This window comes from Oncorhynchus masou, chromosome 8 (genome assembly GCF_036934945.1).
Source record: "Oncorhynchus masou masou isolate Uvic2021 chromosome 8, UVic_Omas_1.1, whole genome shotgun sequence".
NCBI classification, from domain to species: domain Eukaryota; kingdom Metazoa; phylum Chordata; class Actinopteri; order Salmoniformes; family Salmonidae; genus Oncorhynchus; species Oncorhynchus masou.
This window is the reverse complement of record NC_088219.1, coordinates 46,374,849-46,392,017: the sequence shown is the minus strand read 5'-3', so window position 1 is coordinate 46,392,017 and position 17,169 is coordinate 46,374,849. Positions and strand designations below refer to the sequence as shown.

At 43.8% G+C, this 17,169-nt stretch overlaps 1 protein-coding gene across 1 annotated transcript in view; it reads left to right on the top strand.

The window, feature by feature from the left end:
- Positions 1 to 17,169, top strand: part of LOC135544748 (interleukin-6 receptor subunit beta-like) — a 55,024-nt gene that overhangs the window by 11,263 nt on the left and 26,592 nt on the right. The window contains exons 4-9 of the mRNA XM_064972611.1: positions 2,234 to 2,375; positions 2,561 to 2,715; positions 2,811 to 2,965; positions 3,389 to 3,548; positions 3,715 to 3,797; positions 11,985 to 12,222. Of these exons, the coding sequence (XP_064828683.1) occupies positions 2,234 to 2,375; positions 2,561 to 2,715; positions 2,811 to 2,965; positions 3,389 to 3,548; positions 3,715 to 3,797; positions 11,985 to 12,222 (933 nt within the window). The remainder of the gene's footprint in view (positions 1 to 2,233; positions 2,376 to 2,560; positions 2,716 to 2,810; positions 2,966 to 3,388; positions 3,549 to 3,714; positions 3,798 to 11,984; positions 12,223 to 17,169) is intronic.

Genomic DNA, 17,169 nt, shown 5'->3' with positions numbered 1-17,169 from the left:
CATGACGTTGACATTGGGGACTCTGCCCCAATCAAAGAACATGCCTATCGAGTGAACCCCGAGCGAACCCTGAAAAGAGAGAAAGTCTGCAGTGAGGCAGAGTTAATGTTTGAGAACGACATTACAAAACATGGCAACAGCCCGTGGAGTTCGCCCTGTATATTAGTACCTAAGGTGTCTCTACAGTTTTGTTCTGCTCTGCTTTTCACAAATCTAATGCCATCGGACTCGTACCCTTTGGCCAGGGTCGACAATTGTATTGACTGTGTTGGCGCTGCTAAGTATGTTAGAACTTGCTATCTGCTGAAGGGAAATTGGCTGATCCCTCTAACTGAGCGCGCCAAAGAGTTGTCTGCTTTCGCCACTCCTGACGGTTTGTTTTCCTACCTTTTTATGTTCCGTTTGGGTTACCCTCCTACTCAAAGACAATAACACTGTTGAGCACCCTGTGGAATGCTTTTAATAGAAATTGGACACATATCAACAACTGGACTATCGAAGAAGAGACGCTCACTTTGGAACTGGAAATTCAGCACTTCGATCATAACCCTCTCATTTTCCTGCAAAAGACTGAACTTTTGCTGGAGTCTCGTATTGTGGGAGTTTCCCCATGAAATCAGACATGGCCGTGCTAAGGACAACTTGCTTGCTGATTTGTCTTTCAAGGGTGGGCATTCTAAGTTGTGTTTAGCCAGTGTGTAGCCCTGGCTCACAATTTATTTGAGTTTTGTTTTTGATAGGCTCATTCCAAGGGAATGAGAGTTATAGGAACGTATAGAAATTGTACCTATTTCTCAAAAATGTAAGTGATTTTAGGCAACAAAAATAATAAAAAACATACACTACAAAAGTATGTGGACATTAAACTGAGTCGATTCAACTATTTCAGCTGAATTGAATGGCCAACTACAAGCAGGGCCTAATCGCCCATCATCAGAGCACGACCTCACTAATGCTCGTGGCTGAATGGAAGCAAGTCCCTGCAGCAATGTTCCAACATTTAGTGAAAAGCCTTCACAGAAGAGTGGAAGCTCTTATAGCAGCAAAGGGGGGGCCAACTCCATATTAATGCCCATGATTTTGGAATGAGATGTTCGACGAGCAGGTGTCCACATACGTGTGTGTGTGCACACATTACCAGTCAAAAGTTGGGAAACACCTACTCATTCAAGGGTTTTTCTTCATTTTTACTATTTTCTACATTGTAGAATAATAGTGAAGACTTCAAAACCATGAAATAACACACATGGAATCATGTAGTCACTAAAAAAGTGTTCAGTAACAATATATTTTAGATTTGAGATTCTTCAAAGTTGCCACCCTTTGCCTTGACATCTTTGCACAGTCTTGTCATTCTCTCAACCGGCTTCGTGAGGTAGTCACCTGGAATGCATTTCAATTAACTTGTGTACCTTGTTAGGTTCATTTGTGGAATTTCGTTCCTTCTTAATGCGTTTGAGCATATCAGTTGTGTTGTGACAAGGTAGGGGTGGTATACAGAAGATAGCCCTATTTGGTGAAATACCATATTATGGCCAGAACAGCTCAAATATTCAAAGAGAAATGACAGTCCATTACTTTAAGACATGAAGGGAAGTCAATGTGGGAACATTTTCAAGCACTTAGAAAGTTCACCAGCTGACAATTTTGTTAGCTACCTATTGCACCCTCTACAACCACTGTGATTATTATTTGACCCTGCTGGTTATCTATGAACATTTGAACATCTTGAAGAACAATCTGTACTTAATGGCCATGCACTCTTATAATCTCCACCCGGCACAGCCAGAAGAGGACTGGCCCGGTTTCTTCCTAGGTTCCTGCCTTTCAATGGAGTTTTTCCAAGCCACTGTGCCCTTACATCTGCATTGCTTGCTGTTTGTGGTTTTAGGCTCAGTTTCTGCACTTTGACATCTGCTGATGTAAAAAAGGGCTTTATAAATACATTTGATTTGATGTTCAGGTACCATTTGCCATGTGGAAGCAGAGAGAACAGTCTGTGGCTGGAGTCTTTTAACAATTTTCCGGTCTTTCATGTTCACACTGAATGACCCTAAAGCTTTCTCAGTGTCAGGTTCGGGTTCAATTCAGTTTTCAATTGAGGAAGTGAATTTCAATTGACTTCCTGAATCGAAATGAGTTTTGACCCCATCCTGCTCAGTGCAGTAGGTACATAGCCGTTGGTATGTTTCTCTGACATGAAATAATGGCAGCTGTTTGGTTTATTGGTCAGATCCCCCTGAGAAGCCTGTGAACCTGTCCTGCATGGCTGTCCAGTCTGGCCGAACGATTTCCTCCAACGTCACGTGCACATGGCAGCCTGGGACAAGAGACGAGATTCTGAAAACCACTTATACCTTGTTTGGCAGTCTAATGTGAGTGTCATACATAAGGTTAGATACATGGTGAATACCAACATTATTTTTGAAATCGGTGAATGGAAAACCTGGCTTCAGTTCTGAGAACCCCTAAATATCAAGGTTCTTAGATAGTGTATGTGATTTGTTAATTACTGATTTCTGATCAATTAACAATGTAGATCATTGTTGTGTTTATTCAGTGTCTCAAATAAGAGCAGCAAAGCTCACAGAAGCAGTGGATACATCGACTTCGGCACCTTTCCAAGCTTCATGCAACTTGCTATGTGGGTAGAAGTTGAAAACAAGTTGGGGAAGGATCGATCTGACATTCTGGATATATATGCTGCTGATTTGGGTAGGTGGAGTGCAATGTATTTTCTGATTGCCCTTGAGGTTATTACAATGATTATCACCCCCCCATATAGTTGAATGGTTTGTCCTGTTTTGCAGTGAAAACGAATCCCCCATCAGATGTCAATATTCTTTCCGAGAATAACTTTTCCAGGACTCTCTTAGTGAGTTGGAAGCACCCGATCCATGTAACCTATGTAACGCTGAAATACAACATCAGGTTCTGTACTGTGGGCTCTGGAGACTGGACTGAGGTAAATAGCCACAATCACAATACATGGTAAAAGGATATTCTTTAGACCTCAGAAGTAGACTAATGTTGATATGTCCCGTGCCATTTGTTGTAACCTCAATCCCAAAATGATAGGATAAGCATCATATAATTTCCTGGTAAAGGGATATGGTATGATCTACACAACCGATGGCATTGGGTGTGTATGGCATGGGCTTGGCGTTGGACTTGTTATAAGGTGTGTAAACATCTGGCAAATGTTGGAGTGAAATCTCTCTTTAATGTTAAAAGGCATCTATCCTATCCTTATTCTGATAGGTGTTATCAACAGTGAATCAAACATTCTACTTGTATTGTTGGTGTTGCAAATTCACTGTAATATGGCACATTGACAGCCCTCTCGACTCCATTTGTCATTATATCCATTTAATTGACTCTCTTTTAGGTACCCCCAAATGACACTGAAAGCTACAAGGAGTCTTTCCGTCTTCAGTACCTCAAGCCGGACACGGAATATGTAGTGCAGGTGCGATGCATTCATCATAGGGGCTATGGCTATTGGAGTGACTGGAGCGCTAACTCTACCGCCAGGACCCCAGAGGACAGTGAGTAGCCATGACAACAAGCATATAGCATTCTATTGTGTTTCATTTAGCATGTTAAGCTGTAGAACTCATATGTGAAGTCAGTGTATGAGTGATTGTGATCCAGGTAGCTAGTCTATGGACGGCTCAGTTTGTCATATCGATTTTGGCTCTGTTCTTTGCCCAGAGCCTACGAGTAAGCCAGACCTATGGAGAGTCGTCATTCCCAGCCAAGTCAAAAGTGAGCGGAGAGTGCAAGTGATGTGTAAGGTAATGAAGGCCATACTGAAAATAGAGTGCCATAGTGATGTCTTCAAAATACCCATAATACCCATAAAACCTAGTGGTCAAACACGGAAATGGTTGCAATAAAAAAAAATTTCACTATCAGTTGGGTGTAGACCTCACTCTCACTGTGTGCGTTCCTATGAATGGAACAGTCCTCCACATGTTGCAAGTATTCGGCCAGCAACCTTCTCCTGTCAGCGACAACCGCTTTCACAGGCTCCTCATTTGTACAAATACAGAAGGTAACCCACTTCATTACTTTGATGACTCAACTGTGAAACATAATTCATGTAAACTGACATTTGTTGCTTATTTCCTACTTTTTAGATGTGAAATAGGACCGTAAACTCAGCGTTCAGGTTGGTTCCACCAGGCTTATCATAACCGTGTGTGTGTGTGACCAGTATCTTTGAGGGGCCAGGAGCTGATCTACGCTGCTTAATTTCTTGCCTTCTCACCAACGGTTGTCAATGGGGAGAACAGAATTTGGTATGTTTAGGCTGGCCTTGTAACTTCAACATAGGTGATATCTGACATAAACAGATACTATCTAACTACCATTAGAAATAGAACAGTGACTGTATGTGTGTTCAAAGAAACCTGTATGGAGCAAGACTTGCAAGATGTCCCACCTACCCAACATTCCGCGTCGCTCCACAGGTAGTATCACATTTTCATTTCACTTCATTACAGTACAACGGTTTGATTTGTTTGATCGTAGCTAGCCAGCTACATAGCCGTCTTTGTTTCTAAGACAATTGTGTAGTCTAGAGCGATTTTCTAGGTTAGCTGGCCAGCTATTGTCGTTCTTCTAACGTAGCTAGCCAGCTAGCCCCCGAATAGCAGCACTGTAGTAACTATTACAGTACAACGGTTTGTTTTGTTTGATCGTAGCTAGCTAGCTACATAGCCGTCTTTGTATCTAAGACAATTGTGTAGCCTAGAGCGATTTTCTAGGTTAGCTGGCCAGCTATTGTCGTTCTTGTAACGTAGCTAGCCAGCTAGCCCCCGAATAGCAGCATCGTAGTAACTATTACAGTACAACGGTTTGTTTTGTTTGATCGTAGCTAGCTAGCTACATAGCCGTCTTTGTATCTAAGACAATCGTGTAGCCTAGAGCGATTTTCTAGGTTAGCTAGCCAGCTATTGTCGTTCTTTTAAAGTAACGTAACGCAATTAACCTGCTAGCTAGCCAGCTAGCCCCCGAATAGCAGCACTGTAGAAACTATTACACTCGACGGAACGACTTGATTAGTGTAGTGTCAACATCGCAGCCACTACCAGCTAGCCTACTCCAGCAGTACTGTATCATTTCAATCATTTTAGTCAATAAGATTCTTGCTACGTAAGCTTAACTTTCTGAACATTCGAGACGTGTAGTCCACTTGTCATTCCAATCTCCTTTGCATTAGCGTAGCCTCTTCTGTACCCTGTTAACTATGTGTCTATCTATCCCTGTTCTCTCCTCTCTGCACAGACCATACAAACGCTCCACACCGCAGGCCGCGGCCACCCTAATCTGGTGGTCCCAGCGCGCACGACCCACGTGGAGTTCCTGGTCTCCGGTAGCCTCTGGAACTGCCGATCTGCGGCCAACAAGGCAGAGTTCATCTCAGCCTATGCCTCCCTCCAGTCCCTCGACTTCCTGGCACTGACGGAAACATGGATCACCACAGATAACACTGCTACTCCTACTGCTCTCTCTTCGTCCGCCCACGTGTTCTCGCACACCCCGAGAGCTTCTGGTCAGCGGGGTGGTGGCACCGGGATCCTCATCTCTCCCAAGTGGTCATTCTCTCTCTCTCCCCTTACCCATCTATCTATCGCCTCCTTTGAATTCCATGCTGTCACAGTTACCAGCCCTTTCAAGCTTAACATCCTTATCATTTATCGCCCTCCAGGTTCCCTCGGAGAGTTCATCAATGAGCTTGATGCCTTGATAAGCTCCTTTCCTGAGGACGGCTCACCTCTCACAGTCCTGGGCGACTTTAACCTCCCCACGTCTACCTTTGACTCATTCCTCTCTGCCTCCTTCTTTCCACTCCTCTCCTCTTTTGACCTCACCCTCTCACCTTCCCCCTACTCACAAGGCAGGCAATACGCTCGACCTCATCTTTACTAGATGCTGTTCTTCCACTAACCTCACTGCAACTCCCCTCCAAGTCTCCGACCACTACCTTGTATCCTTTTCCCTCTCGCTCTCATCCAACACTTCCCACACTGCCCCTACTCGGATGGTATCGCGCCGTCCCAACCTTCGCTCTCTCTCCCCCGCTACTCTTTCCTCTTCCATCCTATCATCTCTTCCCTCTGCTCATACCTTCTCCAACCTTTCTCCTGACTCTGCCTCCTCAACCCTCCTCACTTCCCTTTCTGCATCCTTTGACTCTCTATGTCCCCTATCCTCCAGGCCGGCTCGGTCCTCCCCTCCCGCTCCGTGGCTCAATGACTCATTGCGAGCTCACAGAACAGAGCTCCGGGCAGCCGAGCGGAAATGGAGGAAAACTCGCCTCCCTGCGGACCTGGCATCCTTTCACTCCCTCCTCTCTACATTTTCCTCCTCTGTCTCTGCTGCTAAAGCCACTTTCTACCACTCTAAATTCCAAGCATCTGCCTCTAACCCTAGGAAGCTCTTTGCCACCTTCTCCTCCCTCCTGAATCCTCCTCCCCCTCCCCCCTCCTCCCTCTCTGCAGATGACTTCGTCAACCATTTTGAAAAGAAGGTCGACGACATCCGATCCTCGTTTGCTAAGTCAAACGACACCGCTGGTTCTGCTCACACTGCCCTACCCTGTGCTCTGACCTCTTTCTCCCCTCTCTCTCCAGATGAAATCTCGCTTCTTGTGACGGCCGGCCGCCCAACAACCTGCCCGCTCGACCCTATCCCCTCCTCTCTTCTCCAGACCATTTCCGGGGACCTTCTCCCTTACCTCACCTCGCTCATCAACTCATCCCTGACCGCTGGCTACGTCCCTTCCGTCTTCAAGAGAGCGAGAGTTGCACCCCTTCTGAAAAACCTACACTCGATCCCTCCGATGTCAACAACTACAGACCAGTATCCCTTCTTTCTTTTCTCTCCAAAACTCTTGAACGTGCCGTCCTTGGCCAGCTCTCCCGCTATCTCTCTCAGAATGACCTTCTTGATCCAAATCAGTCAGGTTTCAAGACTAGTCATTCAACTGAGACTGCTCTTCTCTGCATCACGGAGGCGCTCCGCACTGCTAAAGCTAACTCTCTCTCCTCTGCTCTCATCCTTCTAGACCTATCGGCTGCCTTCGATACTGTGAACCATCAGATCCTCCTCTCCACCCTCTCCGAGTTGGGCATCTCCGGCGCGGCCCACGCTTGGATTGCGTCCTACCTGACAGGTCGCTCCTACCAGGTGGCGTGGCGAGAATCTGTCTCCTCGCCACGCGCTCTCACCACTGGTGTCCCCCAGGGCTCTGTTCTAGGCCCTCTCCTATTCTCGCTATACACCAAGTCACTTGGCTCTGTCATAACCTCACATGGTCTCTCCTATCATTGCTATGCAGACGACACACAATTAATCTTCTCCTTTCCCCCTTCTGATGACCAGGTGGCGAATCGCATCTCTGCATGTCTGGCAGACATATCAGTGTGGATGACGGATCACCACCTCAAGCTGAACCTCGGCAAGACGGAGCTGCTCTTCCTCCCGGGGAAGGACTGCCCGTTCCATGATCTCGCCATCACGGTTGACAACTCCATTGTGTCCTCCTCCCAGAGCGCTAAGAACCTTGGCGTGATCCTGGACAACACCCTGTCGTTCTCAACCAACATCATGGCGGTGGCCCGTTCCTGTAGGTTCATGCTCTACAACATCCGCAGAGTACGACCCTGCCTCACACAGGAAGCGGCGCAGGTCCTAATCCAGGCACTTGTCATCTCCCGTCTGGATTACTGCAACTCGCTGTTGGCTGGGCTCCCTGCCTGTGCCATTAAACCCCTACAACTCATCCAGAACGCCGCAGCCCGTCTGGTGTTCAACCTTCCCAAGTTCTCTCACGTCACCCCGCTCCTCCGCTCTCTCCACTGGCTTCCAGTTGAAGCTCGCATCCGCTACAAGACCATGGTGCTTGCCTACGGAGCTGTGAGGGGAACGGCACCGCAGTATCTCCAGGCTCTGATCAGGCCCTACACCCAAGCAAGGGCACTGCGTTCATCCACCTCTGGCCTGCTCGCCTCCCTACCATTGAGGAAGTACAGTTCCCGCTCAGCCCAGTCAAAACTGTTCGCTGCTCTGGCCCCCCAATGGTGGAACAAACTCCCTCACGACGCCAGGACAGCGGAGTCAATCACCACCTTCCGGAGACACCTGAAACCCCACCTCTTCAAGGAATACCTAGGATAGGATGAGTAATCCTTCTCACCCCCCCTTAATGATTTAGATGCACTACTGTAAAGTGGCTGTTCCACTGATGTCAGAAGGTGAATTCACCAATTTGTAAGTCGCTCTGGATAAGAGCGTCTGCTAAATGACTTAAATGTAAATGTAAATGATGTGATGGAGTCCGGTGGGCTTGATGCTGATGTCTGAAATGGAGACACCTTACCCTCAGCAATAAAATGTAACTTTTTTAAAATTGTCTTATAATATTTATTGAATCGAATGGTACTATCAATGGACCAGTGTATTCTTCAAACATATCAGGGAACTCCTTTCTTAGGCTACATGGTGTCCCGTACACCATATAGGAAGGTTTGACGACTGACATGTTTGGCAAGGTAGCCCCTGCCCCACCAGACGAAATGCTGATGGGTACAGTATCTGTATTGGCGATGAATGACAATTGGATGAAAGACAAGTGTAATATTTGCACATTGTTATATTGCCAGAAAATAATTTAAACAGTTGTGTGAAAGATGGTTTATTCTGTGGAACTGTTAAACATGGAACTTATCAAAACACTGTGTTTAGAATATCTATTTAAGTTCAGCAATTGCATTCTTATATTACTCTGTAGGCAACTCTGTATGAGTAGGGCCAACCTCCTGGATCTCACATCTGTAGTTATTGAACTTTAGCTGGACCCATGAGGCATACTGTCATACCCAGGATGGAGTGTCATGCACTCCACATTTGCTGTCACCTGACTGCACATGTCCTTAACCTGCAATGCATTATATAGATGGAAGGGACTCCCCCACTGGAGAGTAGAAGACATAACCTCATCCAGAGTTAGACAGCCACATCCTTAGATTTGGGCAAGTAATACCACAGAAATGCCATTCTGGTCAGACAGCTGAAGTTGTACTCCAGACACAACTGATTTTGATTAGTTAGGTAAAGTGTAGACATAGTCTTTAAGCACAATATATTTACAGCAGAAAATGTTTTGTATTTGTAACATGAACATGTCCAATTATTGTTTTAGGTGATGTATTTACTCTCACGGTGGGCGACGTTTGTCCACATGTAGCCCACACCTGTAGGCGTATTAGTTCCGGGATTTTGTCTCCTGGGAAAGATAAACAGCGCACATAAGGACAGACGAGACAAAACGAGCCAGTTTTAGAATTGTGTTGTAGGACAGCTGAGCTGATTTTAAACTAGCAGTAGTTGATATTGTTTCCACAGTAACATGTATTTATATTTTGGTATTTGGTCTTTTTTTAGGATCCCCATTAGTAGCTGCTCTTCCTGGGGTCCACATGAAGCATGACATAATACATTAATAGACATACAGTTGAAGTCGGAAGTTTACATACCCTTAGGTTGGAGTCTTTTAAAACTCGTTTTTAACCACTCCACAAATTTCTTGTTAACAAACTATAGTTTTGGCAAGTCAGTTAGGACATCTACTTTGTGGGAAAAATGGACTTGTCATGCACAATTGTTTATAGACCAATTATTTCACTTATAATTCACTGTATCACAATTCCAGTGGGTCAGAAGTTTACATACACTAAGTTGACTGCATTTAAACAGCTTGGAAAATTCCAGAAAATTATGTCATGGCTTTAGAAGCTTCTGCTAATTGACATCATTTGAGTCAATTTGAGGTGTACCTGTGGATGTATTTCAAGGCCTACCTTCAAACTCAGTGCCTCTTTGCTTGACATCATGAGAAAGTGGCAAAATGGCTTAAGGACAACAAAGTCAAGGTATTGGAGTGTCCATCACAAAGCCCTGACCTCAATCCTATAGAAAATGTGTGGGCAGAACTGAAAAGGCATGTGCGAGCAAGGAGGCCTACAAACCTGACTCAGTTACAGCAGCTCTGTCATATGCCTTTTATACATACCACCTGACTTGAAGTAAAGATTCAATTATTTATTAATCAATGCCACAAAACTAACTGGGACATTGAAAAGAAACCATAATTACATTGTGAGAGCGCACAGATTTTTTTTGCTTTTCCATTATACAAATTGGACCAGCACAAATGACGCAATGTAAACAGCAAATTGTGATTTGTGGTGGGTGAGTTACAAACGAGTGATTCCTCACAAAACCCAGACATTAAAGGACTGGTTTTCACAAAATGTAATCCATTGAAGAAGTGTCCTTTTGGAGGAAGGATTGTTGACGTATACTGAACAAAAAGCCCGACTATATGGATTCACATGACTGGAAATAAAGACATGTATCTGTTGGTCACAGATACCATTAAAAACAAAAGTACCATTTGTGGATCAGGAAACCAGTCAGCATTTGGTTTGACCACCATTTGCCTCATGCAGCGCGGCACTTCTCCTTCGTATAGAGTTGATCAGGCTGTTGATTGTGGAATGTTGTCCCACTCCTCTTCAAAGGCTTTGCGAAGTTTCTGGAGATTGGTTGGAACTGGAACATGCTGTTGTACACGTCTGGTGAGTATGCAGGCCATGGAAGAAATGGGACATTTTCAGCTACCAGGAGTCATGTACAGATCTTTGGGACATGGGCCTTGCATTATCATGCTGAAACATGAGATGAAGGCGGCGGATGAATGGCTTGACAATGGGCCTCAGTATCTCATCACGGTATCTCTGTGCATTCAAATTGCTATCAATACAATGCCATTGTGTTTGTCCGTAGCTTATGCCTGCCCATACGATAACCCCACCGCCACGATGGGGTGGCTCTCTGTTCACAACGTTGACATCAGCAAACCGCTTGCCCACACATTGCCATACACGTGGTCTGCAGTTGTAAGTTTCTCTAAAACGACTTTGGAGGTGGCTCATGGTAGAGAAATGAACATTAAATTATCTTGCAACTGCTCTTGTGGACATTCTTGCAGTCATCATGCCAATTGCATTCTCTCTCAACTTGAGACATCTGTGGCATTGTGTTGTGATACAATTGCAGATTTTAGATTGGCCTTTGTATTGTCCCCAGCACAAGGTGCACCAGTGTAATAATCATGCTGTTTAATCAGCTTATTGATATGCCACACTTGTCAGGTGGATAGATTGTCTCGATAAAGGAGATATGCTCACTTGCTTTTGTGCACAAAATCTGAGAGAAATTAACTTTTTTTCAGCTCAATGAACATGGGACCAACACTTTACATGTTGCGTTTTTATATTTTTGTATCTACAAATTGGCATAAAATATGACATTTTGGCCTTACACAGCACTCTTTTAAGACTCCATTGTGTTTCATCTGTAGGTGCTGCAAAGCAAACATTGGTGTCATATGTAGCTTTGTCGCTTGTTCTGCAATATGAGTAGTATTTTGGTTTCAACTTTTTTTTGTACATTTAATTTATGAATATAAAAAATAAACATGAATATTGAATAATATTTGTAAAACTAGCAGAGATCCCACTCTGGAACTTTGATATGCCCATTAAGTACATTATGTTCAACAATTTATTGAAAGAAATCAAATCAAAAATTGCATTTTTTTAGGCCATATACAGGTGAATATATTTATTAAAGTTACCATGTCTGAGAGAGATTTACATGGTTCTCAATACGTCACGCTAGGGTAACCCTATATGAAATACCTTATTTGAAAAGGTTATAAAATCCCACATTTTCAAGTGTATGGTGAAAAAATTATTGGAACCATTTCCGTGTGTGACCGCTAAGTTTTATAGGTATTACTGTATGACTCACACTGTGGTACTCTATACTACTGATGTATTATCAGCTCCATCTATGGCTTGAATAATAACAGGTGATTGGTTGTTGCCTTCTTCTTTTCCCTGCTACAGGATCCAGTGGAGTCCAATGGAAGGATACGGGGCTACAGCATCAAGATCCAAGATGGAAACTGGGAGACGGTGGCGGTCAATGACTCTGACCTGGATTCAAGGTCGCAAGAGAGGAAAATTATCCCCCTTTACCAGATTCCCTGGTCTGACAAGAGAAGAAGCCTCATTGAATTGAAGGCCTGGAATTCTGTTGGCGAGTCTCCCCAAGCGTCTTTGGTCATCCCAAAATTGACACAAGGTATGTTGACCTTGTCAGCTATACACTATGGTGTTACACCCATACTTCCTTCTCAATCTTACCAATGAAGTAAGATATACTGAACAAAAATATAAATGCAACAATGTCAAAGATTATAGTTACAGTTCATCAGTCAATTGAAATAAATGCATTAGGCCCTAATCTATGTATTTCACATGACTGGGAATACAGATATGCATCTGTTGGTATGGGCATGGATCAAAAAACATTCAGTATCTGGTGTGACCACCATTTGCCTCATGCAGCGCAATACATCTCCTTCGCACAGATTTGATCAGGCTGTTGATTGTGGACTGTGGAATGTTGTCTTATTGCTATGCAATGTTGCTGGATATTGGGGGGAACTGGAACACGCTGTCGTACACATCAATCCAGAGCATCCCAAACATGCTCAATTGGTGACATGTCTGTTGAGTATGCAGAAAGTGGAAGAATTGGGACATTTTTAGCTTCCAGGAATTGTGTATAGATCCTTGCGACATTCGGGCCTTGCGTAATTTATTTTTATTTCACCTTTATTTAACCAGGTAGGCCAGTTGAGAACAAGTTCTCATTTACAACTGCGACCTGGCCAAGATAGAGCAAAGCAGTGCGGCACAAACAACACAGGGTTACACATGGGATAAACAAACATTACAGTCAATAACACAATAGAAACGTCTACATACAGTGTGTGCAAATGTAGTAAGATTCGGGAGTTAAGGAAATATATAGGCCATAGTTGCGAAATAATTCTAATTTAGCAATTAAACACTGGAGTGATAGATGTGCAGAAGATGAATGTACAAGTAGAGATACTGGGGTGCAAAGGAGCAAAAAAAAAAATAACAGTATGGGGATGAGGTAGTTGGGTGGGTTATTTACAGATGGGCTATGTACAGGTGCAGTGATCGGTAAGCTGCTCTGACAGCTGATGCTTAAAGTTAGCGAGGGAGATCTAAGTCTCCAGCTTCAGTGATTTTTGCAATTCGTTCCAGTAAGTGGCAGCAGAGAACTGGAAGGAAAGGCAGCCAAATGAGGAATTTGCTTTGGGGGTGACCAGTGAAACATACCTGCTGGAGTGCGTGCTACGGGTGGGTGTTGCTATGGTTACCAGTAAGCTGAGATAAGGCGGGGCTTTACCTAGCAAAGACTTATAGATCACCTGGATCCAGTGGGTTTTGGGACGAATATGAAGCGAGGGCCAGCCAACGAGAGCATACAGGTCGCAGTGGTGGGTAGTATATGGGGCTTTGGTGACAAAACGGATGGCACTGTGATAGACTACATCCAATTTGCTGAGCAGAGTGTTGGAGGCTATTTTGTAAAGGACATCACCGAAGTCAAGTTTCCGAGGGTATGTTTTGCAGCATGAGTGAAAGATGGTTTGTTGCGAAATAGGAAGCCGATTCTAGATTTAATGCTGAAACATGAGGTGATGGTGGCGGATGAATGGCACGACAATGTGCCTCAGGATCTCGTCACGGTATCTCTGTAAGCTTTTCGTTTATATGGAACATTTCTGGGATCTTTTATTTCAGCTCATGAAACATGGGCTCAACACTTTACATGTTTCGTTTGTGTTTGTTCAGTGTATATCGTCGCTCTCTGATGGAAATATCTCCAAAAAGGCAATTTTTCAGGAAGAGAGAAAGTTATTTCAACATTGATGGACACAGCATCACAAAAGTTCATAACGACTGCATTCTGGGTTAGATATTCACACCTCACTAAACAATTGCTGTTTTACAACAACAAAATATTGGGAGTTACGAGTTTGGTGCATATTATATGTGGAGAACATGTCGCCCTTTTTGCTTTAATTCTCCAAGATTGTTTTATCATGTGAATAATTTATAGACTGTTCTGATGAACTGTACTTTACAATGGCTGTAATTGCTATTTGATATAATAACTCACTTCCTTCCCTACCGTCAAGGCACACACACAGGGCTGTAGCCAAAGGCAACCACCCCCAACAGTGCATTCGGAAAGTATTCTAAAATTGATTATATTGATTTTTTTTCCCTCATCAAACTACACACTTCCTCCTAATGACTAAGCAAATTTATAAAATAAAACTATCACATTTACATAAGTATTCAGACCCTTTACTCAGTACTTTGCTGAAGCAATTTTGGCTGTGATTACTGTCTGAGGTCCTGAGCACTCTGGACCAGTTTTTCATCAAGGATCTCTCTGTACTTTGCTCCGCTCATCATTCCCTAGATCCTGACTAGTCTCCCAGTTCCTGCCGCTGAAAAACATTTTCACAGAATGATACTGCCACCACCATGCTTCACCATAGGGATGGTGCCAGGTTTCCTCCAAACATGATGCTTGGCATTCAGGCCAAAGAGTCAATCTTGGTTTCATCAGACCAGAGAATCTGGTTTCTCATGGTCTGAGAGTCTTTAGGTGCCTTTTGACAAACTCCATGTGGGCTGTCATGTACCTTTTACAGAGGAGTGGCTTCCGTCTGGCCACTCTACCATATTGGCCTGATTTGTGGAATGCTGCAATGATGGTTGTCCTTCTGGAAGGCTCTCACATCTCCACAGAGGAACTCTGGAGCTCTGTCAGAGTGACCTTCGGGTTCTTGGTCACCTCCCTGACCAAGGCCCATCTCCCATGATTGCTCAGTTTTGCTGGGAGGCCAGCTCTATGAAGATTCTTGGTGGTTCCATACTTCTTCCATTTTAAGAATGATGTAGGCCGCTGTGTTCTTGGGGACCTTCAATGCTGCAGATTTTATTTGGTACCCTTCCCCAGATTTGTGCCTCGACACAATCCTGTCTTAGAGCTCTATGGGAAATTCCTTCAACCTCATGGCTTGGGTTTTGCTGAATTTACCACAGGTGGACTACAATCAAGTTGTAGAAACATCAAGGATCAATGGAAACAGGATGCACCTGAACTCAATTTCGAGTCTCATTGAAAAGGGTCTGAGTACTTATGTAAATATTTATAAATAAAAATGTTTATACATTTTGCGAATATTTCCAAAAACCTGTTCTTGCTTTGTCATTTTAGGATATTGTGTGTAGATTATCTGAGTTTTTTTGTTGTTGTATTTAATCAATTTTAGAATAAGGCTGTAACATAACAAATGTGGAAAAAGTCAAGGGGTCTGAGTACTTTCCGAAGGCACTGTAAACTCCATAAATAAAGTTGTGTAGTCACCTTTTATGAGTGTATAGAAGGTAAATGCTTGATCTGAATTAAAAACAGCCTGTCTGCTTACTTTACCCTTGCCTGACAACTCACCCTGAATTTAATTTCGCTGCTCTATCAATCGCTACATACATTCAGTATGAATCTGCCATCCAGAAGTATTTTTTTGTAACTTCAAAATGAGGGGTATTATACAAAACAAAATAGTCTGCATTTGGATCGTCTTTAACCAGAGTATCACATTTATAAAGTCATATATGGGCCAGCTCTGGCTCAACCCATCGGTTTCTGGGACCAATCAGTGGTCAGCTTTCTAGAAATTTTAGGGGAGGGAGGCAAATCCAGAGAAGAAACAAGATTAATTAAATCTCCCGACTGATCTTTGTGTGTACAAAAGCAGAATAATACCACTCTAACTTTGAAAACTGGACCATCCATTTCTTTGTGACGTAAAAGCTAGAGGATCAATAACTGTGATCAATGGTTGAAGTGTCTCTATCAGGCTACACATTGTGATAAGCCGATAAACCCCATTATGTTATACAGCCCATTCACCTTCAGTTGACTTGCAGATGTCCTCCAGCAATGACGACTGACATCAAACAGTCCATAGGCTGTACAGTTTCAATTACGTTCTAATTCAAAGTTGACTATATATAAATGTGCTCAGTTTCATAAGCAGGTAAATGATAATGAATAATTTTGCAATTTCAATAGCATTAATAAAAAGTGTATTTCACTATCAAGTACATCAGTGGAGGCTCCATAGAGGAGGAAGGGGAGGACCATCCTCAGTGAATTTCATGAAAATAATGAAACATTAAAAAAGTTAACCTTTTTTGATAAAACTATACTAAATATATTCACGTCACCAAATAATTGATTAAAACGCACTGTTTTGCGATGGTCTAGAGTAGGCTCAAAAGCACTCTGTAAGGTAGCACCATGGTGTAGCTGGAGGACAGCTAGTTTCTCTCCTCCTCTGGGTACATTGACTTCAATACAAAACCTACGAGGCTCGTGGTTCTCACCCATCTTCCATAGGCATACACAGTAATTATGACAACTTCCAGATGACGTCCTCCTGGCAGCATGAATTGACATGTTGTCCACTTGATCAAAGGATCAGAGAATTAATATAGTACTGAAAGCACCAAATTTGCCAGTTCTTGCTGTGAGGTGTTACCCCACTCTTCCACCAAGGTACCTGCAAGTTCCCTGACATTTCTGGGTGGAATGACCCTAGCCCTCACCCTCCAATCCAACAGATCCCAGATGTGCTCAATGGGATTGAGATCCGGGCTCTTCGCTGGCCTTGACAGAGCACTGACATTCCTGTCTTGCAGGAAATCACGCACAGAACGAGCAGTATGGGTGGTGACATTGTCATGCTGGAGGGTCATGTCAGGATGAGCCTGCAGGAAGGGTACCACATGAGGGAGGAGGATGTCTTCCCTGTAACGCACAGTGTTGATATTGCCTGCAATGACGACAAGCTCAGTCCGATGATGCTGTGACACCCAGACCATGACGGACCCTCCACCGCTAAATCTATCCCGCTCCAGAGTACAGGCCTCGGTGTAACGCTCATTCCTTCGACGATAAACGTGAATCCAACCATCACCCCTGGTGAGACAAAACCGCAACAAGGTCGAGCACCTTTTTTCCATTCTGGTCTGGTCCAGCGACGGTGGGTTTGTGCCCATAGGCGACGTTGTTGACGGTGATGTCTGGTGAGGACCTGCCTTACAACAGGCCTACAAGCCCTTAGTC